Raw genomic sequence first — 23,720 nt, 5'->3', positions numbered from 1 at the left:
TCTCTCTCCTAATTTTTCAATAAAATATATAAAAATAGACACCTCAGTTCTCCTTCAACATTAAATATGTCTACCCCACTTTGGTAACCACTGTTTAGATAGTACATAGAATTTCCAGAATTATTATGAAGCTCTCAAATAAAATTTACCTCCAACAATAATATTGAACATTATGTTCTTGAAAACACAAGGTGGAAATTCTTCTTAAATTAGTATGTTAATGTAACTACAATTTCAACAGAGTTTACCAGGAACTGAAGAAATTATTTCAGGCTTTATATGGAAAAATCAACATACAAAAGTTATCAAGATCCTAAAAAAGAATAGTGCCCTGGCCGGGTGCGGTGGCTCACGCCTGTAATCCCAGCACTTTGGGAGGCCGAGGCGGGTGGATCGTGAGGTCAGGAGATGGAGACCATCCTGGCCAACATGGTGAAACCCCGTCTCTACTAAAAATACAAAAAAATTAGCTGGGCGTGGTGGCACGTGCCTGTAATCCCAGCTACTCAAGAGGCTGAGGCAGGAGAATCACTTGAATCCAGGAGGCGGAGGTTGCAGTGAGCTGAGATTGCGCCACTGCACTCCAGCCTGGCAACAGAGTGAGACTCTGTCTAAAAAAAAAGAATAGTGCCCTACTGGATGTTAATATACATTACAAATTTATTATCATCAAAATAACATGGTTCTGGCACAAAAATCAATAAGTAGATCAAAGAAACAATAAAGAATCAGGAATAGATTGGGATGTACATATAGAAATCCTAACTATAATAAAGGTGGCATTTATTCAATGGCAAAGTTAGGTTAACTTAATAAGTGCTCTTGGCAAAGGTGGCTACCTAGAAGAAAATAAAAGTTAGACTCCTGGCTGGGCGCGGTGGCTCACGCCTGTAATCCCAGCACTTTGGGAGGCCGAGGTGGGTGGATCACGAGGTCAGGAGATCAAGACCATCCTGGCTAACACGGGGAAACCCCGTCTCTACTAAAAAGACAAAAAAATTAGCCAGGCATGGTGGTGGGCGCCTGTAGTCCCAGCTCCTTGGGAGGCTGAGGCAAGAGAATGGTGAGAACCCAGGATGCAGAGCTTGTAGTGAGCCAAGATCGCGCCACTGCACTCCAGCCTGGGCGACAGAGCGAGACTCTGTCTCAAAAAAAAAAAAAAAAAAAGAACTCCCTGTCTTACTCCCTAACTAACCCACTGGTTCTCAAATGGGGGCAGTTTTGTCCTTCCGCAGACATTAGGCAATGTCTGGAATCTGTCACAACTGCAGGGATGGGGGGGGTTTGCTAGTAGAATCTCGTGGGTAGACACCAGAGAGTCTGCTAAATATCCTACAATGTACAGGACAGTCCCACACACAATTGTCTGATCCAAAATGTCAATAGTCCCAAGGCTGAGAAATTCTATCCTTACCTACCTTAATCCTCATAGCTAAACAATTAAAGAGGAATGCTATTAGAAGACAGGTGCCAATGTGAAAACCGGTTTCTCCACTCACGAAATGTGTGAACACTGGCTTGGACAAGTACCACTCTGAGTCTCATTTCCTTCATCTTGGCTTTTGGGAATAAAGATAATGTATATTATGAAGCAATGAACAAGGACTCCAGCCAGCCACAGCAGTAAATAAATGGTAGCTATGATGGCTATTATCAAAAATGAGAAATCATATGAAGAAGTATTTGCAAACACATAAATGTTCTTTACAAGGAAAGGGGGCATTATGTTCCTAAGAGATCCAGGTTGCTTGACGGAGCAATTTTGGAGACTTAAACTATAGCAATATATTACAAATTCCCCACGAACAGGAATCGTGTCCATCTCATTCTCTCTAACAAAGACTGCTACCTTAGAGGACCCAACAGACACGTAATAAATACATTTTTATTTTGTTTTTAGGAAGCAGAGAGAAAATAACACACTGATAATCCTAGAACCATTATTTGCATATAATCATTTGGTGCAGAAACTGAAAAGACCCAGCCAGCCTGCTGAATGGGGCCATTTGGGGAGCTCTAAGTGGTTTGCAGTGGTAGCCCTATATTCTGAAACCAGCTGGGGAATTAGCAAAGCCTCTGGTCCCACAGTGTAGCCATGGGGACTGGGGATGCTACAAAGCCCAGAAAATTCTCAGAATTCTCTGAGGATGTTTCTATAAGCTCTGGGGCCTCTGAGTTGAAAGATGATGCATTTCTGTGTCACGAGTCTCAAGATGGAACTTGAGTTCTATACTCACCACACACTCCCATTACCTACTCCAAACTTCGGACTGAGAAGTCGTTAATAACTTCTTCAGCCTCATTTTCCTAGACATAAAATGAGAAGTGGGGAATGAGGGAAGGTCATGGTATCTTTTGGTTACAAAACAGTGTATGTCTAAAACCTCCGCTGAAAGCACAGCAATGTTTTCGACAAATATTAGCAACAGAAACAACCTCATGAGGACATAGTGAGAATTCATTATAATACCAAAAACATACAGGAACGAAGCAAAGTGCTCTCAGACTCTCAGAAACAGGTGTTATGTGGATACAAGCTGCTCATTTGGTTTTTAAAGTCTTTGTAGCCATTTTAAGTTCCAACTCACGGTCAATGAATAGGAAGTGAATGAAATGATGTACTCATATTCATAGCATATTTATCATATTTTCATATACTTATAGCATTTTTATAGCATTTACGTCTTTGTAAATGGTTCCATCTTTCAATCATTTAAAATACAAAATTTGGACAGATTTTAGAGACAATCATTATATAAAAATCTCAAGAACATTTAAATCACTAATAATGTACTTATATACATCTGAACATTATATCTCACCTACTTCTGCATTCATATCTAAAAGTGTAAAACTCAATTACTAGTCTCATCCAGGACCCATCACTGGTAATACCCATCATATCTTTTTCAGCTTGAAAAACACACACAAAAAATCTAAGTTACTTCTGATTGACAAAGAGGAAAAAATGTCAATTTTCAATTCAACAGAGTTGAACAGGTAGACTATTCAATATAAGACTCCCAAAAAGATTTAAAGTAAGACAATCTGAGTTCCTATATTTAATATGAGACAGACATATAAATAGAAAACTCCAACGCTTTAGTAAAATTATTTGCAACTAAATTACCTACACTTATGCATATGATTCTCAAAATCATGTCTAAGTGTCCCTGTAGTCTACCTTGCAATGCTACCAAATAAATCTTCTTAGAGAGTCAATTTTTACTTAAAGATTGTATGTACATGTGGGAAGAGGGGGCCTCTATTTTATTTAAAAACAAATACAGACATTTCATGGTACTGAAGTATTCACCCAAATTTTAAGATTAACAGGAAATTTCAAAGAAATTTAGTGCTTGTGCATTTGTTTGGGTACCTGCTCACTATTCTCTGTCATTTCAAAATAGTTCTGGGGAGAGGTTGGAAATCACTGGTGTGCTAGTTCTCTCTCTCAGAAGAAACAAAAAAAATAAAAATAAAAAATAAAATGTGAGGAAAGACACAGCCCAATCAAGGGCAGCTATAGAACAGGAGTGGGGAAAATGAGCTCTCACACCAACCGTGCACGTCTCTCTCTTGTTCTCTCCACCGGGATAAAAGCCAATGCTTTGGAGGAAGAGAACAAGAGTAACTTGGCAAGCCATTTAGGAGTGTGGATTGGAAAAAATTCTTTCCTCCAAGAGAAGGTGGCATTGCGCTGGCATATTAGATTGAAAAGTGCAAACACAATAATTAATGGTGAATCCTGAAACTTCAACACACCAGAAAAGGGTGTCGCTCCAGAGTGAGATGGGAAAATAGGAGGAATAAATTAAGGTAGTATTGGTGATGCTGGACAGCTCCTCAGGGGGTACGGTGGCAGCACGGAGAGCTAATCAAATCCTCCACACCCCTCAGGAAGCTAGAGAAAACCGATGAGGAAAGATACCACACCAGAAACGAGGGGCAGCTGCCAACAACGGGTGTTCACCCTTCCTAAATCGGAATCCAGAATAATGACCCACATGCTAAAAAAACACCTTCTCATTCCCTGCTCTGCCTTAAGCAAGAGCTCTGAATTCACCTTCCTCAATGTCTGCTCTCTGGGAATAAACTGGCGGCTGCGGTTTCCCATCACAGTAGCACGCATCAATCAGTGCTAAACCCACCGTTACTTTCTTCCCCACGTGTGATTCCAACAATCAGCACACTCCAGGGCTGATCCTCGGCCTCGCGTGTGAACATTTTCTAGGGCACACCCCAGTAGGCGCTACCACCCCCTGTGTATTTCGCTTAATTATGAAACCTCTTTCTAGAAGCCCTATAATTCTCCCAAGAGTCGAGGTAATTGGTAAAAATTAGACATGAAGAGACACAAGGCCACTTAAAGAGGACACTTTCGACTGCAATTTTTTAAAGGATTTTCTTTTTAGTTTCAATATAATTTTGTACTTTCCCAATTTTGCCCTTTTCAAATGCCAAAGAAAATGTTCATATTATCTTGTAGGCTATAAAAAAAGGCAACATAATGCATTTGTACTTCACTTATGGTCCGCAAAGATTTCCTTTCTTTGAAGGCCATCCTTTGAATGTCTTTTAAAAGAAAAAGAAGAGTGAAAAATAATGGACATCTATTCTTGTGGCAAATCACTGTTATTTTGGCAATGAAAGGATCGTGTGTGTGTGTGTGTGTGTGTGTGTGTGTGTGTGTCTGTTCCATTACTTGAGGTCTGTGCTATGTGGCTGCATTATTAAGATATACTTTTGGTACTGATAAATATGTAAACCAAAGACAGATCTATCTCAAAATGAATTTATGGTCCTTTAGTAAAAGATTGTAGCAAAATTCCAGGGCATGGTTTTATCCCACTCAATTCATGCAAAATCTATTGAGCAATATCTATTCAAGGCCTGGCACTCTGAGCAAGCAATGGGAATCCAAAGATGGAAAAGGATTCAGCAAAGGGAGTGGAGGTGGGCAGACATCTAAAACACAATAACAGGAGAGACTGAGATTCCAGCAATTGCTGCGTGTCGAAGGCAGGATAAGCAGCTCAAAGGGTGCGTGATTACCTCTACTGATGTAAGCACTACACAGAAATCTTAGAGGTTGCAAGATGGCAGCCAGTGGCATGGGTTAGGGACAAACAATGCTACTTTGGAAAAGTGAGGCTAAAAGATAAGTTTTCACATAAAAATCCAGATTTCTGGCTTTTCTTGAAAAAAGTACAAGACCTGGCAACACCTGATAACCACAGGACAGAGCTAAGGCATTGACTCAGTACTTCCCAAGAGTCCCCATTCAATGAGCCAGGCCACTGTAGGGATCTGAGCTTGCAAGTCCTGTCTTAGAATAAAGACAGAGTCTTCAGAATTTTAGATTCTGGGTCTCAAGAGGAGAAACAAAGGGTAAGGGATGAGCATTCTCTGATATTTACTTTCCTGGAAATAAAACAGCAAAAGCCAAAAGAATCGTTTCTCTTGCATCACTTGACCCTGGGTGGTCAAGGCTGACTCACTCAGTCATCTGTGTTGCTCATAAGTACTTGGGAGTACAGCTTGCTGATACGGCCTGAGAGGAAACATTTCGCAGACTCCAAGCCTATGGTCAATTTGGGATGAAGCAGCTCACCGTAACTCTCAGCAACCCACTGCATCTCTTCTAAGAATCACTGGAGGAATCTGTTCTAGAACAAGGACTGCAGTAGCCTTGGCTAAGTCAGCAGCTAGAGAAGTGGGCCCTGGCCTGAGGGGCTCATCACAGCGCCACACACAGCCTCTCCCAGGCTTCTCATGCCTGCCCTCCCACTGTTTCCCTTTGGATACCATGTTCCACTTGTTCCACAATGTCAATAGTGGGAAGGCCCTTCCCACTTTTTCTCTCCCTATTCCAGTCTACCCATCATGCCCAACCTAGAGCAAATGACAGCCACAGAGCCTCCTTTTCTAAAGCACTCTCATTAACAAATTCCAGGTTAGAGATGCAAACCAAGACCTGTAGACTTAGCTGGGCAATTATATAATTTGCACATATATTTTGCAGCTCCCTAGTAGATAGATAAGTTTCTTGAGATCTAGGAGCTCCTTAGAGTCATCTTTGCATAGTGAAATTACATACACATATTTACCTTGGAAAAATCCAAACAAAAGGGATAAATGTTTACCACTTAAAACAGTGCCAGTTATTCTATTCAATAGGCAGATGTGCCCCAGAATGAACTCGAGAACGGAGGCGTGGAGTTCCTGTTCTCTCAATGCCAATTCCCACAAATGCCTCCCTAGGTGCAAAAATTTCACCATCCTAGGTGTGATTCCAATGAATACTCAGTATAAACCCAAACCAACTTACCTTCCCTTGGGGTTCACTGTTGGAAAAGCAATCTGATCTAGTCCTGAAGGAAGACATGCATTGGTCAGGTAGAGAGATGCCACAGTATTACATTTTATAGGCACTTCAAAAGATTTTCAAGGGTAACTTTGTACACATTTTCCACCTTCCACAATAATTTTAGAATTGCAGCCTCTGCATTAACTACAGCTCTTCTGTGTGCCCCCACTCCAATCCTAGGCCAAAAGGTACCCGATAAATGTCCACAGAGCTCCCTAGTATGCTGGTCCCTGTACCATGTAAGGCATTACTCTACAGAAGCTGTAGCCAAATGACTTCAACTAATTCATGATGAAAAACACACCAATGACACCCTAGCTCCATGTGTGTACAACAACAATTCAACAGCTGAAAAATGGCCAGCACCATGCATTTTGGTACTGCAGTTACATCTATAACCATAAAACAACCTAGAATTAAACCCACATTCATGAAACATCAGAAGTCACGTTGTAATAACTGACTTCTCTTAGCCATCAAGTTTCAAGATCTTTAGCAACTCATTCTAAGGAAAACTACTTGAAAAAAATGAAGGATCACTTAACTATACTTAGAATTCAGAGTGAGTGCAACTATATTGTCTATTAAAAATCACTAAGTGTTCCAAAGAAAGAGTTGAGAAAATGAAGTACAAACTCTCTTTCTACTTATTCACTAAGTATTTCATACTCGGCTATTCATTCTTGAGTCAAAGTAACTTGAGTCAAAGTAACTGACTTGACTAAATTCAATACACTTAGAATTAAGAACAGTTTACAGTTAGATGTGTGGCTAGGCCTGCCATGGTAAAATGAAATGGCAGTTATTAGAATTTTCAGAAGAAAAGATCAGGTAATTTTTCATGGATGTAAGTGAAATCTGTCAAAATGGCAGTGAGCTCAGAGGAATGTTACTGCACTTGAGAACTACTTTTGGAATGACTCATTAATAATTTAGTTAGACTGTCAACGATGCTCTCCAATTACTCAAATACTACTAGAAAACATTTCATTAGGAGATTTAAATAAACTCTTCCTGCCTCATGCTCATTACTCCCCATGTTTGCCCAAAAGAAATCAGGCCCAAGTTAAAAGCTGCCCCTCCAGAAACATTTCCTTGGTTTCCCTTCCAGTGAGAGGTGGCATCTCCTTCTCCCAAACTCCCGTGGCATGAGACACATATCTCATTTACTTAATTAGACTGCAAGTGCCTGGAAGGCAGGCTCCACATTCAACTGAGCCTGGCACTTGCACTCTCTAACTTCCCACCACATAGAGCTCCTAGCACAATACCCTGAAAAGAGTACACACTCAGCAAGTGTTAGTGAATGAATGAGGGGATAAATGCAGGCTTGAGGGGTTCCGTTTGGTGGTTCTGGTATATCCCAAAGCCCAGTTATTTGTTAAAAATTTTATGTGAACCCTCCAAACATATTAGGTTGATATTGAAGTTTCACAGAGTCATCTCATGGTGATTCTTGGTAATGAAGTTCATTTGGGCCAACAATAATCTAGAATGTGTATCTACATCTCTTTCAATGTGCTCCAATTGAAAAATATTAACCAAGTATTTTTTTCTCTTTTAAAAGCTAACTCATTTCATTTAACAGCATCTATAGCTGTCAGAACTTTGCAGACTTTGTGAAAAGTATCACTTTAACTGTCTGAATTAAAAATTAATCACAAAAGTCTTCCTTTGTTTTGTTTTTACTACTTAAACTCCCTATTGATAAAGAAAAAATACTGTTTTGTTGTTGTTGTTGTTGTTTTTTCTTGAGACAGGACCTCATTCTGTCACCCAGGCTGAAGTGCAATAACACAGTCACATCCCAGGAGCCTCCAGCTCGTGGGCTCAAGTAATCCTCCCACCTCAGCCTCCCGGGTAGCTGGGACTGCAGGCGTGCACCACTACACCCAGCTAATTTTTAAAATTTTTAGTAGATACTAGGTCTCGCTACTTTGCCCAGGCTGGTCTGGAACTTCTGAGCTCAAGAGAATCTTCTGCCTTGGTCTCCCAAAGTGCTGGGATTATATGTGTGAGCCACTGCACCCGGCCCTGATGTTTTTTTGTTTGCTTATTTTTAAGATCACTGGAGTCTTTTCCCCATAATACAAAAAAAATGCAGTTATTGCACTTGCTAGGAGAGAAAATTCCTGTACTTTAAAATCATATTTTACGATGACTCTGCTTCCAACCTCCACCACTCCTCCCACCGAATACTATTGGGGCTGGAAGTGGAGGTGATCCTCTTGATCATTTTTGCCTCATTTTACATGATAAATTATCAAACTTTTGCATTTTTTTAAAAAAGGCAGTTCCAAAGACTCAACACAAAGTTACCCAAGGAATCTCCTTCTCTGGATCTGCTTGTCCAGGAGTTGAAACGTTCATTAAGTTCATCAGGCAGGCAGTTCAGGAACTCTGGATGAAAGTCAGCTCAAACCCAAGGAGACTGCCAACTTCCCTTTCTTGAAAACCCTCCTGCATACAATATCTCATTCCTTTCAACAGTTTGCTCATTTTTGTCTTCTGGAAAGTAAGTTCATTTGTTCATGCTACCTCAGTGGAAGTAAATAACCCCTACTGAGCCCCCAGCTTCACTGCTGGCTTGTAATGCACTATTCCCCAAAGTGGTGGTGCTTATTTCTGAAAAGGGGCTTCCTCACCCATCTTGTCCCATCACATAACTTAAGAGTTCGGTGCAAGCCTTGCAAATCATGTAGTAACAGCCCCTCATTGTAGCAGCTAGAATATGGAGGCCAAGAAAGATCCACTGATGTGCCCCTTGCACACTACTTACTAGTAGCCAAGTGCAGCCTAGAACGCAGGCCTCCTGGCCACGAGTTCTGTGTTCTTTCTTACCTAGCCTGGTGCTTACAGCTCTCCTAGGAGTAAAGTGGCAAGCCCCAATAGTGTTGCTGAGTGTCAGGCATGAAGCCAGGCAAGAATTAGGTCCTCTACACACTTGCTACTCAAAGTGCATGCCACGGACCATCAGCATCTGCCCCATCTGGAAACGAGTTAGAAATGTAGAGTCCCAGGCCTCCCCTGAGACCTGCTATATCAGACTCTGCTCTTTAACCATATCCCCAGGAGACTCACAAGCACATTAAAGTTTGAGAAGTGTTGCTCCACAGCAGGGAGGAAAAAAAAAAAAAGATACACTTTCACTTTTTTAGTTAAGCTCAGGCCAAGTCCTGAGCTCATGTCACCTCCTATGTCAGATCACATTGAAGGACGTGCCGGTGATCTGACCCAAATGGACTTATCTCCTTTAAACACTAAGGCCACTCAGATAATCTGCAGAATAGAATCCCTGGAGCCCAGTTGATGCCTTATATAATCCATACAACTCATTTGTCTGTTTTGTTTCCTTGCTGAAATTCTGATTTACTTACAGACTACTGAGGGGTAAAATGGGGGAAAGGTTGAGTAATAAAAGTACTTCTTTATGGAAGATCAAAGATATCCTCCCCCACTTTTTTTTCTTAAAGTGGTTCTCCACAAGAATTGTGGGTAAAGGAACTCAGCACGCGCTTCATGCCAGGATTAAGAACGCAGGTACGGGAGTCAGCCTTCCTGGGAGCAAGGCAGAGCTCTGCTTGCTGCCATCCGTGTGACCTTGACAACTCAACATTTGTGTCTCAGTTTTCTCACCTTTAAAATGGGAACAAAAATGACACTTATTTCATAGCCATATGATACAGATGAAATGATAATGATCAAGCCTTACATACAGTGAGTGCTCACTAAATATAAGCTACTGTAATTATACATATCCTATGTGTCAGTGTCACTGAAAACCACTGCGGCCCCCAGAATAGTTTCTTCTCATGATTGACCCAGATAATGATCAACAGCCAATCAACATAAAGGAACCAATAATGGACTGGGCGTGGTGGCTCACACCTCTAATCCCAGCACTTTGAGAGGCCTACGTGGGAAACTCTCTTGAGCCCAGAAGTTCCAGACCAGTCTAGGCAACATGGCGAAACCCAGTCTCTACCAAAAATTAAAAAATTAGCCAGGCATGGTGGCGTGCACCTGTAGTCCCAGCTACCTGGGAGGCTGAGGTGGAAGGATGGCTTGAGCCTGAGAGGCAAAGGTTGCAGTGAGCTGAGATCATGCCACTGTGCTCCAGCCTGGGTGACAGAGTGAGACACCATCTCAAAGAAATAAAAAAGAAAAGAAAAGAAACCAATATGCAGCCAGGCTCAGTGGCTCACACCTATAATCCCAGTGGTTTGGGAGGCCAAGGTGGGAGGATCGCTTGAGGCCAGGATTTCAAGATCAGCCTAGGCAACATAGGGAGACCTCGTTTCTACAGAAAAAAAAAAAAGAGAGAGAGAGAGAGAGAAAGAAAAACTAATACACATAAAAGGCAGACACTGAGAAAAGTCTTGCCCTACCAAAAAATGTGTGAATTCTGGGTTCGAGCAAAAACATGCACCACCTTTCACTTTGAATTCTAATGTGTGTTGATGTAGAGTAAGAGCCCCAGAGCTTGATCAACCACGAAGAAATAAAGGAAAGGAAAGGAAAGGAAACAGGAGTCAGTCTTAGACACGCAACCTCATGCCTCACAGCTGTCCCTTATGAGCACACCAGCCAAATGCTTTGTCTACCTGCAAAGTGACTTCAAAAAGAGAGAACAAGAAGGAGCTGCTCTGCACTCCCTTTTTAAAATGTGGCACATGCTGTCATTCCTTCTATGATAGTTGGCCAAAAGACAAATCTGATTTCCTTTCCCAGACTTCATTTTAATTTTTATTTTTATGAAAGCAGGAAAAACATACTGCTCTCTCCATCCCATCCTCACTGTTTTTTCTTAAAAAAAAAAAAGAAACCAAAATTAATATTGTTCCTTTTGAAAGACTAACCCCACTTCTCTTTTCTTAATTAGGCTCAACTGAAATATAGTCATAAGCATTCAACTGGGCAAGCCCAAACTGAAAAACATCCCCAAGCCCTGAAAATCTAAATCAAGACCAAGCCAATTATAGCATTTTATTTAGGTGGGGTTTATTTTTTGTATTTTTTTAACTGTCAAGTGATTGACAGAATTTATGGTAGGCGCAAAATGTTAAAGTATTTCTAGACTTTGGGGGAAGACATTAAGTTTGTCTATAGCCTCTAAACAAAATTATTTGTTTTCCAGCCATGCCTTTCAGTTTAAAAGTATTGCACTTTTACTAGCCACATAATTCTGGGCATATGCTTCTTCTGAGGAGAATTTTTCTAGCTTGAGTTTAATCCAGTGAGTTAAAAGAGGGAAAGAATGTAAAATGGAACTCTCTACTTGCAGTTGGACATGCATTTGTTTTTCATCGCAGGATGCTAGGAAACCTCTCTGGGTTGTCTAACTTTTTGCCTCACCTGTCTGAGGGCTGAGGCCCTGAGGACAGCATGCAAATTTCAACCCCCAACCCCATCCTCTCACTTCCCCTCCTCTATTGAGCACATCTTAGCCACAACAGGATGCTACCCATTCACCCATGGAGGCCTTACGTGTCGGTTTTCTTGATCAGGATGGCTCTAAAGATGTGCTCCAGGGGCGTCTTCTCCCGCTCATGGGTGGGCTGCACGAAGGGGTGCAGGGCCGCCAACGAGAAGCCCTGCTGGTACAGCTCCAGGAGCTGGGCGGGCAGGTCACGCAGGGAGGCCAGCCTCACTGCTGAGGACCCAGGGAGCTCCGCTGGAGTGGAGAGAGGAGAGGCTCATCAGAGACCCACAACGCCCACCCAGCCCTGCCCAAGCCCCTCTTCCCTTGCCCTCGGGGAGGATCCTCTAAGTTACTGCTAAAATGAGTTTGTCCCAGTTTTTACTGTCTTCAAACAGACTTTATAAGCAGCCTGTCATTTTCCAAATCACCCAAAGGCATTAATAATTGGATGTCGGCCAGGCGTGGTGGCTCAGGCCTATAATCCCAGCACTCTGGGAGGCCGAGGCAGATGGATCGCTTGAGCTGAGAAGTTTGAGACCAGCCTGGGCAACATGGTAAAACCCGGTCTCTCTTAAACAAACAAACAAACAAATAAATAAACAAACAAAAAAAAACACACACAAAAAAAACCCCTCAAAATTAGCCAGTGCTTGTGGTCCTGGCTACTCAGGAGGCTGAAGTGGGAAGATCGCTTGAGCTGGAAACGGGGAGGTTTGCAGTGAGCCATGATCAGGCCATACTGCACTCTAGCCTGGGCAACAGAGCAAGACACTGTCTCAAAAATGAAATGAAATAAAATAATAATGGACTGTCTTAGATCTAGAGTCGTCTTCTCAGTGATCACAATGAAAATGTCATCTCCACCCTCTAAAAAAAAACACACACAGAAATAAAGAAAGAAAAGAGGACGGGAAGGGAAAAGAAGAAAAATACATTGAGCAAATATAAAAATACTAGGTGGCAAAAAGCAGCATCAACAAAGTCAAAAGATAAACTGGAACAAAATTTCTGTGACCCTTAAGACAAAGGGCTAATTTCCTTAAATTTGCAAAACACTCCCCACCCCAAAATAATTTTTAAATGGGAAAAATATATGAATAGGCAATTGCCTTAAAAATGTAAAAGGCTAACCAATATTTGAAAACACACTTTAATTCAGCATTAGAATTACACAAATCAAAACCAGGAATATTTTTACCTATTGAATTGTTTTAAAATTTGGATTTTTAATTTACTTATTTTTGAGAAGGGCAAACAAGGTTCAAAAGTCAAAAGAAATCAGTATTATCGTTTTGTGTGTATATGCATTAACAATCAAAGAATTCATACAAAAGTAAACAGGTCTATATATTTCCCTCCTCTTCTACACAAATGTCAGCATAACATTACACACCTAGCTTTTTAGAATCAATTTTTATCAATTAACAGTATAGTTTTCGGCCAGGGGCAGTGGCTCATGCCTGTAATCACCGCACTTTGGGAGGCCGAGGCAGGCGGATCACTTGAGGTCAGGAGTTTGGACCAGCCTGGCCAACACGATGAAACCCCATCTCTGCTAAAAATATAAAAAATTAGTCCAATGTGGTGGTGCATGCCTGTAATCCCAGCTACTCGGGAGGCTGAGGTGGAAGAATCTCTTGAACCTGGGAGGCGGAGGTTGCAGTGAGCCGAGATTGCGCCACTGCACTCCAGCCTGGGCAACAAGAGCTAAACTCGGTCTCAAAAAGCAAAAAAAAAAAAAAAAAAACAACAAATCAGTATACTTTTCTTAGAGACCATTTCATAGCAGTACACAGAGTGCTTTCTCACTCTTTTCTACAGATCCATTGTGTGATATACCATGGAGTATGCAAACTTTTGCTTTTACAAGTAATCTTTTAGTGAAAGATATCATTCCTACATGATTTTGCATGTGTGCGCTTATAGTACATATAAAAAATAAATTCCTAGATGTGGAGTTGCTGGGTTAAAAATATATGCATTGTGTGCCTGTATCAAAACATCTCATGTACCCTATAAATATATACACCTACTATGTACCCACAAAAAATAAAAAATCAGAGATGTAAATATATATATATATCACACACATATAGATGTGTGCATTGTAATTTTTTCAGTTAGTGCTATTTCCTCCATAGAGTAGTATGGATTTATCTGCCATCAGTGATGTATAAAGTTATTTCTTTTCCCATACTCTGACTATTCTCAGTGAAAAAAAAAGATCTCTGTGAGATGGTAACTTATATTTATCTTATTATGTAATTTGTATTTTTTCTTATTAAACATTTCGTATTTAAATGCTGTGTCTCCTTGTCTGTGAACTGTCTGTCCATTATCTTTGCCTCGTGTCCTATTGAGTCATTGGGCTTTTTTTCTATTGGTTTGTAAGAACTCTTTACATATTAGGAAATTTAGTTTTTAATGTATCAGCCCCCAATTTGTCACTTGCCTTTTGACTTTGCATATAGTGGGTTTTGCCATGAAAATTTTTTTTTTAAGACAAAGTCTCTCTCTGTTGCCCAGGCTGGAGTGCAGTGGCGCTATCCCCACTCACTGCAAACTCTGCCTCCTGGGTTCAAGTGATTCCATGAAAAACTTTTTAAATGAAGCTGAATTTACCAATCTTGCTTTCAATGGCTTCTGAGTTTTATGTCATAGCAGAAAGACGTGGGATTATAAAACAATTCTCTTGTGAATTCCCATATTTTATTTTTTGCATATAAATCTTTTATCGATTTGGAATTTATCCCATGTAAAGTGTGCAATATGAATTTAACTCCCCCCCACCACAGGGGTTTATCCATTTTTCCTCATTGATTTGAGATGCCATATATCATATGCCATTTATCATTCATTATATTCCCAAATATGAGTTTATGACTGTGATCCATTATTTGTATAAAACACTACTTCAAACAATTTTAATTTCATATTATGTTTTAATATCTGGTTAAACTACTTGTCAAATCTTCCTATATTCCTGTTTATATTTTGAATTTTCCTAATTTGTTTTTCTAAATGATCTTTAAAAATCAGCTCAGTAAATACCCCTTCCTCCACTAAAAAAGTTTGTGGGTATTTTTAATGCGTCATGTTCAAATCATAGCCTAACTGAGAATGAATATTTTCACCACGCTGCAAGTTCCCATGCAAGAAACTGGCAAAATTTTGATTTGCTCAAGTCTTCCTTTGGGTCCCTCTGGAGCATACTAAAGTTTTCTTCACACAGATAGCACATATTTATCAGGTTTATTCCTAGTTATTCTATATTTTATTGCTATTGGAATAATACATTTTCCTTTTTCACTTCTGTAATATTCACTGCATGCAAGGGTGTTGGGGAAACGGGCATGGCCCTCATCATGGTGGGAGTGAACCTTTCTTGAGGGCACGGTGGTATTGGCCTTCAAACCTAAAAATGCACACACTCTTTGTCCAGCAACCCTACTACTGGTAGTACTTCTATGGCTGGACTCACGAATGTCTTTCAAGATATATGGTATTTGCTACTGGGTTGCTCTAACAGCAATCTTAATTGCAGGACTAGTTAAACACTGGAATACCCCAGTGATTAATCCTATGAACCATTAAGAAGATTAAAGTAAATCTGTTATGTGCTGATATAGAAACAAGTCCAAGATACACTGCTAAGTTAAAAAAAAAAAAAGATGCCTAACAGTGTTAATGGTATGGTCACTCTTGTGTAAATAACATTAGAAAGATGGACAGACATAAATAAAAATCTTTTTTTTCCTGGAAGAAAACATACAAACATCAACATTGAAGAGAGGGACTGGAGTAGGGAGGAAAGGGTAGAAAGTCGTTTTTACTGTATTTTATACTTTCCATCCCATTACCACCAGTGATTTGGGTGGAAAGTTTATGAGTCATTTTTATTTTCCTCTTTACATATAAAAACAATATTATTTAAAAGTTTTTAATGTACTTTTAAAAATAATGTGCTTTTTAAATTTTCTAATTTTTCTTAAATTTATTCTTCTTTATTTATTTTGAGACAGAGCCTCTCTCTGTCACCCGGGCTGGAGTAAAGTGGTGCGATCACAGCTCCCTGAAGCCTTGATCTCCTGGGCTCAAGCGATCCTCCTATTGTCTCAGCCTCCAGAGTTGCTGGGACTACAGGCACATGCCAGCATGTCCAGCTAATTTTTAAATTTCTTGTAGAGATGGGGTCTTGCCATGTTGCCCAGGCTGGTCACAAACTCCTGGTTTTAAACGATCTTCCTGCCTGGGCCTTAATGTGCTGGTTTTTTTTTTTTTTTTTTGAGACAGAGTCTCCCTCTTTGGCCCAGGCTGGAGTGCAGTGGCATGATCTTGGCTCACTGCAACCTCCGCCTCCCAGGTTCAAGTGATTCTCCTGCCTCAGCCTCCTGAGTAGCTGGGACTACAGGCACATGCCAGCATGCCTAGCTAATTTTTGTATTTTTAGTAGAGACAGGTTTCACCATGTTGGCCAGGATGATCTGGATCTCCTGACCTAGTGATCTACCCACCTCAGCCTCTCCGTAAAGTGCTGGGATTACAGGCATGAGACACCATGCCCGGCCAATGTACTCTTTTTAAAAACAAATTTTAAAATAAAACCTAGGGGTACTTAAGAACCACCTAACATCAGATACTGTAGCTCTCATTTCCATACATCATGCAAGAAATTTACAGGAAAAAAAAATCTATAGCCATGATTCACTCTAAAACAAGCATTCAGCATCCTGGAGAAGGCTCCATTAATAAGAGTGACAAATGTAGGACTGGCCAGGAAAGCAGTAAAGTATGCAATCTTTCCCCTGAAGGGTACATTCAGGATATGCTGCTAGATAAACAAATCCAAGTCTGGTAACATATAAAGAAGTCTGGTAAAGAATCCTGAGCCTCTCCGTATTCCCCGTGCACGGAAACCTTGTCAAGGTGTCTCACAAGCAGCTTCTTGGATGCAGGCGAGAGAGACCCCTGCTCTAAAGCTTGTCCTGAACCCCAAGGTGAGCGAGCATTACCACCTGAGCTCTGCCTCCTGTCAGATCAACAGCGGTATTAGATTCTCTTAGGAGCGTGAACCCTATTGTGAACTGCGCATATGAGGGATCTATGTTGTGTACTCCTTATGAGAATCTAATGCCTGATGATCTGTCACTGTCTTTCATCACCCCTAGATGGGACCCTCTAGTTGCAGGAAAACAAGCTCAGGACTCTCACCGAGTTGTATAATTATTTCAATATATTATGATGAGTTGTATAATTATTTCAATATATATTATAATGTAATAATAATAGAAATAAAGTGTACAGTAAATGTAATGCGCTTGAATCATCCCAAAATCACTCCCCCACCCCCAACCCCATCCGTGGAAAAACTGCCTTCCGTAAACCAGTCCCTGGTGCCAAAAAGGCTGGGGACTGCTGCTTTAGAGCAAGGGTCCTCAAAGTGCACATCCTGGTCCAGCAGCACCTGGGAACTTGTTAGAAATGAGAAAACTTGCCCGGGGGTGGTGGCTCATGCCTGTAATCTCAGTACTTTGGGAAGCCGAGGCGGGCGGATCATAAGGTCAGGAGATCAAGACCATTCTGGCTAACATGGTGAAACCCCGTCTCTACTAAAAACACAAAAAATTAGCTGGGTGTGGTGGTGGGTGCCTGTAGTCCCAGCTACTCGGGAGGCTGAGGCAGGAGAATCACTTGAACCCAGGAGGTGGAGGGTGCAGTGAGCCGAGATCACGCCACTGCACTCCAGCCTGGGTGACAGAGTGAGACTCCGTCTCAAAAAAAAAAAAAAAAAGGAAAGAAATGAGAAAACTTGGGTCCTACGCTAGACTTACAGAATCGAATCTGAGCCATCTGTGTCTCACAAGCTCCCCAGGGAGTTCGACTGCCCCAAAGAGTTTCAGCTTGGCCCTCCTCCACCCACTCTCCTCTCCACAGGCAAGAAAACCTGTGACCAGCAGCCTTCTTCACACAGCCCAGCTCCTAGAACCCCCTGCCTTGCCAGCCATGGGCTCAATCTGGGGGCCATGCAGACTTCCTCCTTAGTCTTCAGTAAGGGTGGATGGTGCCCCTTTGTGTGCACTCCCAGGCCCAAGGCAGGACAGAGACTAAGAGGAGGCAAGTGAGGAGATAACTCACCACAGGTGTAAACTTTAAAGGAGCACCAAAAGCTCAATAACCAAGATAAATAAATATTTAATATAATATGTGAAAAAATAAAAATCAGTGCAAAAAATTAATGATGAACAACGTATCAAAATTTTTGATAAAGATAAGATTAGGCTGAGTGCCAGTGGCTCACGCCTGTAATCCCAGCACTTGTGGGAGGCTGAGGCAGGAGAATCGCTTGAGCCCAGGAGTTTGAGACTAGCCTAGGCAATATGGCAAAACTCCATCTGTACAAAAAAATACAAAAATTAGCTGAGTGTGGTGGCATGTGCCTATAGTGCCAGCTACTAGGGAGGCTGAGATGGGAGGATCACTTGAGCCCAGAGAGGTCAAGGAGGCAGTGAGCTGAGATCGCACCACTGCATTCCAGCCTGGAGTGACAGAGTTACTAAATAAATAAATAAATAAATAAAAGATAGGATCGGTGTTTTTTCCTTTCACTTTAAGCTCCAATACAGCTCGCACAGTACTGTCACTGATCTTGTCTTTATTTATTATAAATGTTGCCTCACTCCCCTCACCCTAATCCTGGCCCAGCCCAAGATCTCCTTTTGTCCTCTTGTCCCAGATCCTGCAAATGCTGGGTGTCGACCTTATGGAAACCAGGGGCAGGTTTCATCTGCTGTCAACAGATTACAAGGCTGCTGAACCGAAAGGGCAAAACCACATGTGGCGGAGACAGTTGTTTTGTTTGAAAAACTGAATGTACTTTTGGTAGGAGTGTAAGCCTTTATGGGAGGCAACTGCACGTTGTCAATCAAACCTAAGAATACTATCCAGCACCAAGATCCCCTCTTCTTTGATAAAACTATATACAAACAGCATCTGTGTGTCATCGAATATGGGCCCTCAAACTCATATTTAACTCAAACTCATATTGGTCTCTACAGTTCAATATTCTTTAAATGTTTCAAATTTTTCAAACTTTTCCTGCTATAATAAAATAAACCTTTATTGAGAGTTTGATAATTTATACATTTGTTTCCTCTTATGCAACACACTAAAATAAAAAATAAAAGTAGTTAATATGTTTAGAAGACAGGGTTCTTGCTGGGCATGGTGGCTCATGCTTGTAATCGCAGCACTTTAGAGGCCGAGCTGGGTGGATCATTTGAGAGCAGGAGTTCGAAACCAGCCTGGCCAACATGGTGAAACCCTGTCTCTACCCAAAATACAAATATTAGCTGCGCATGTTGGCGTGCACCTATAGTCCCAGCTACTCAGGGGGCTGAGGCGGGAGGATCACTTGAGTCCAGGAGGCAGAGGTTGCAGTGAGCCGAAATCGTGCCACTGCACTCCACCCTGGGAGACAGAGTAAGACCTCTGTCTCGAAAAAAAAAAAAAAAAAAAAAAAAGAAGACAGGGTTCTATACCAGCTGCTCTCCTCACTGCCTGCTAACCCCAGGCATGTGAACACTCAATTTCTTTGTATAAAATGGTGATAACAACATCAACCTGTCTTCCATCATAGCGTCATTGTGAGGATCAAGTGGGATGATGTGTGTGTAATCTACAGAACACAAAACAATCACGGACGGTGGCACTGGCTGTGGTGAATGGGAGGACTGGTCACCCCGGGATGGTGATGACAACATGATGTGGGGCCATGAAATCCTTCCCCATTCCCACCCACACCCCTTAACCTCCATGCTCCCAAATCGGTGCACCAAAAATGTTAGTCAATCAACCACTTTATATTTAAATGCTTCCTGAATAAAACATAATACCTTTTAAATTTTTATCTTAAAATCTAAAGATGTATCTCCTGTCAAAGCTAAGCAATTTTATGGCTTTAATTTTTGGTATGCATGCTGTCAAAGTAAGTTTAGCTTCATGGTTAAAAGAAACAAATAAAAATGAATCTCAATGATCTTAAAGCAATAAAAAAAGGCTCCTATTGTAAATATGATTAAAGGCCTTAATCTCATGTTTCTATTTGAACCTTAACCTTAAAAATACAAAAGAAAACATAGTTCTTATGAAGTGACCAATTCCCCAGTGTTACTCCTAGGCAAATAAACAAAGGAATGATTTCTCCGTTTGGATGGACATACCAGTTGTAGCCTGTTGGTCTGTTTCTCACCCTACTTATCAGAGTAACCTCTCCACTATTTTGTTTTGTAATAGTTGCCTGATTTCATTTACAAATTATGTAACCTTGGGCAAGCTATATAGTTCCCTCCCCATCTCTTGGGACCCTCATTTACAAAATGAAGACTTTGGATGGGCAATTGCAAAAGGCACTTTCAACTTTAAAATGCAATAATTTTATCATTTCAATTTGGAGGCTGAGGTACCAGTTTCTAACTAAAAAGTAATATTGGATAATATAACAATTGTTTTCAATGTTAACTGAAAGAGTTCCCCCAAACCAGAGCTAGAATTGGAATAAGGAACACCCACATGGCATGTGTGGGTGGCTGGAGTGAGGAAGGAGAGGCTGGAAGATACCCGCTGCCAGTGGGCGGGAGAAACATCACTGCTGCCCGAGGGTTCCAGCCTTCTTCCTGCCCAGGCACTAGGGATTCTGGGCTAACTGTCCTCTGGGGGAGTGTGGGGAGCTTTTCAGAGGAGTTCTAGGGAAGGGATGCCTGCCCAGTGGTGGGAGAGAAAACGAATGTTTTAAGTATCACTGAGGATGATGGGTCTCCTTCACCCTAGAGGAGAGCTACAAGGAAACGGCATGAGTTATTCTGAAGTTACTTTGGCTTCCTGGCCTTTGACCAGGACCTGACTCTAAGGCTGAACCACATGAACCGTCTCATCATAAGTTAAAATTTCTAATTATAACTTCATAGTCTGAAGATAAGGGACACTGGTATGGCTGTCTTAGCCACCGTTACCTTCCAAAAAGAGAAAATGCCAGCCTACTCAGAGTGGGCTGCTGCCACGAGGGCTGATCACACTTTTTCTCCACTTTCTAATCTGTCAGGTTCTATAGTTTTTATCTACAGTGATCACACTTGCCTTATCTGGGAAGGACACCCACGTGCTCCCACACTGCCACAATCTTGGCTCACAGAAACCTCCGCCTTCTGGACTCAAGTGATCCTCCTGCCTCAGCCCCCTGAGTAGCTGGGACTACAGGTGTGCACCAACATGCCCAGCTAATTTTTGTATTTTTAGTGGAGACAGGGTTTCACCGTGTTGGCCAGGCTTTTCTTGAACTCCTGCCCATCTTCATCCCATAACAGGGCTTTGTCCTGCTGCAGTGCCAAGGGCAATTCTCTCCTGGCTTCTCCCCGACCTGGGCAGGGGCAGAGTCTCATCTCCTCACTGGACAGAGGGCTTGGTGCAGATCCCAACACCAGTAACAGAGGTATCTGCAGGCCAGGGAAATCAAGTAAACAGGAGACATGAGCCAGGGGGACAGCAATGAACACTGAGGCCCCATCTTGCCCAAGGGGGCAGCATCTTGTCTCTTGCCTGGTTACTGCTAATGGGCAAGTGGGCCCAATGGTGCCAGAACTTCTAACTCTTACTTTCAAGAAGTCCGAAATCTTAATCTTCCTAATCTTTAAATGTGGCAACTAATTGTAATTTGATTTTCAGTCCCATATGGCCAAAGCCAAGACCTAGCAGCCTGCAGAGTATGGATGGGGCATTTGATAAAGTTGGGGGATGGATGCCCCGCACTCCTTCCGATTTCTGATCCTGGCACTGTCCAGGCACAGTGTGAGCATCACCCATCATGCAGGGAGGAGGATGTCGTTCTGTTCATCCCACATCATCACAAGGTACATCAAAAGCTTCAAGGACTCATCTGCAGGTATTTGATACTGGCCTCTATTTCCTAATTCCCCTTTTTTCTATATTGGCACTGAGATGAACAAAAAGTTTAGAATCAGATGATTGCATTTTGAATCTTTTGGAAATCTTTTTTTTTCATTCCAGACTCTATTACCAATAACAGGCTTTTATAAAATCAAAATATAGAAACTACTGCTGAAAAGGTATTTTGGGTGGCATGGGAGTCCAAACGTCTTTTGAAATAAGTGTTTTGTTTTTCTTTCAGAAAATAACTCCATATAAATAAATAAACCATTATTCCAAGAACTTAAAAAAAAAAAGGAAAAGAAAGGAATGAAAACAGAGAAAAAACATAATTCACAAAACCACACATTTCTTAACACTCCTGGGATAAAGTAAATTTTGTTTTTGCTATGACTATGTTTTGTTTAGCAAAAACATTCCGCAGCCCCATTTATTCCCTGGAAACGAAGCCCTTCAGACATTTGCAAAGGGCCAAAGTGAGGTCTTTGCTATTTCAAACTTTATTATTGGGAAAGTATCAGCCTCCAACACAAGAAAGAAATCACTGCATACAGCAACTGCCCATTTCACTCAGCTCTGTAAAGCAGGAAACAGCAGGCTGAACTGCAACAGCTTCTATTATTTTGCCCAGAAATCATTTGTGACTTTAACCTAATTATTCAAAGTCTGACTTTGCTTTTCTAATTACATCCGCTAATGGATCTGTCAATACGAAGGAGTGCAACATGAGACAGACACCAATTCCCTCGGGAAATTTCCCTCACAGGTGAAGCTGATAATGACACTGCTCAACCAAATCTCTCTTTTTAAAAAAGTTCCTTCAAGACTGCTAGTGCTATAACATCAATCTGCCTGGGCTTTGCAGTAGATCCAATTTAGCAAAACACTAAAATCAATCACTTTTTGATGCAGGACTTTTTATTGTATAGGTAGGAAATAGGAGTCCAATTTTTAAAATAATGTTTGCAGAAGACAAAGCCCATGTCTTCTGTATGTGCCATTTCTAAATCTGTGGAATAAATTAAAATGTTTGTTCTAAGGGCTTTAAAAATTTAGACTTCTGTCATCTTCTCGTTAAACAAATTCATGTATCTGAAACTTAAAAAACAAAACAAAAAACACATATACAGGCTTAGGAGACCACACCACTAAAACACAATTTTTAAAATTTGAAGTGAAATTTCCATAAGATAAAATTAATCATTTTAAAGTGAACAATTTGGTGGCATTTAGTACATTCATGATGTTGCACAACCATCAACTCTATCTATAGGTTCTGAAACATTTTCATCACCCCCAGAGGAAACTCCATGTCCATTACGCAGTTACTCTTCCCATTCCCCTCTCTCCCCGAGCCCTAGCAGTCACCAACATGCTTTCACAAAAAAACTATTCTTTTTTTAAATTTTAATTGATTTTTGTTGTGTATGTTTAAGGTGTACAACATAATGCTCGATGTACATATATACTTAGTTCAAATGATTACTAGAGTCAAGAAAAGCAACATAACCATCATTTCACATAGTTAGTTTTCTTTTTTGTGTGTGGTAAGAGTACCTAAAATCTATTCTCTGAGCAGATTTCCAGTACACAGTGTTATTCACTATAGTCCCCATGTTGTACATTAGATCTCTAGATTTACTTATCGTACATAACTGCAACTTTGTACCTTTGACCTACAAATCCCCATCTCCCTGACCCCCCAAACTACAGTTCTACTCTCTGTTTCTATTTGATTTTTAGTTTAAGATTGCACATATATGCGAGATTATGTAGTATTTTTCCTTCTGTGTCTGGCTTATTTCATTTAGCAGAATGTCCTCTAGGTTCACCCATGCTGTTGTAAATGGAGGATCATCTTCTTTTTAAGGCTGAATAATATTCCATTGCATATATATACCATAGTTTATTTATCCAGTCATCTATTGATGGACATGTAGGTTGTTTCCATATCCCGGCTATTGTGAATAATGCTGCATGGAGTGCAGA

At 41.1% G+C, this 23,720-nt stretch overlaps 1 protein-coding gene across 3 annotated transcripts in view; it reads right to left on the bottom strand.

Moving 5' to 3' along the window:
* Positions 1-23,720, bottom strand: part of RFTN1 (raftlin, lipid raft linker 1) — a 202,431-nt gene that overhangs the window by 106,898 nt on the left and 71,813 nt on the right. For all 3 annotated transcript variants that reach the window (XM_054483169.2, XM_054483168.2, XM_054483167.2), the window contains exon 3: positions 11,858-12,044. In XM_054483169.2, coding sequence (XP_054339144.1) covers positions 11,858-12,044 — 187 coding nt within the window. The remainder of the gene's footprint in view (positions 1-11,857; positions 12,045-23,720) is intronic.

This window comes from Pongo pygmaeus, chromosome 2 (assembly GCF_028885625.2).
Source record: "Pongo pygmaeus isolate AG05252 chromosome 2, NHGRI_mPonPyg2-v2.0_pri, whole genome shotgun sequence".
Classification (NCBI taxonomy): Eukaryota; Metazoa; Chordata; class Mammalia; order Primates; family Hominidae; genus Pongo; species Pongo pygmaeus.
This window is presented reverse-complemented; position numbering and strand designations above follow the sequence as displayed.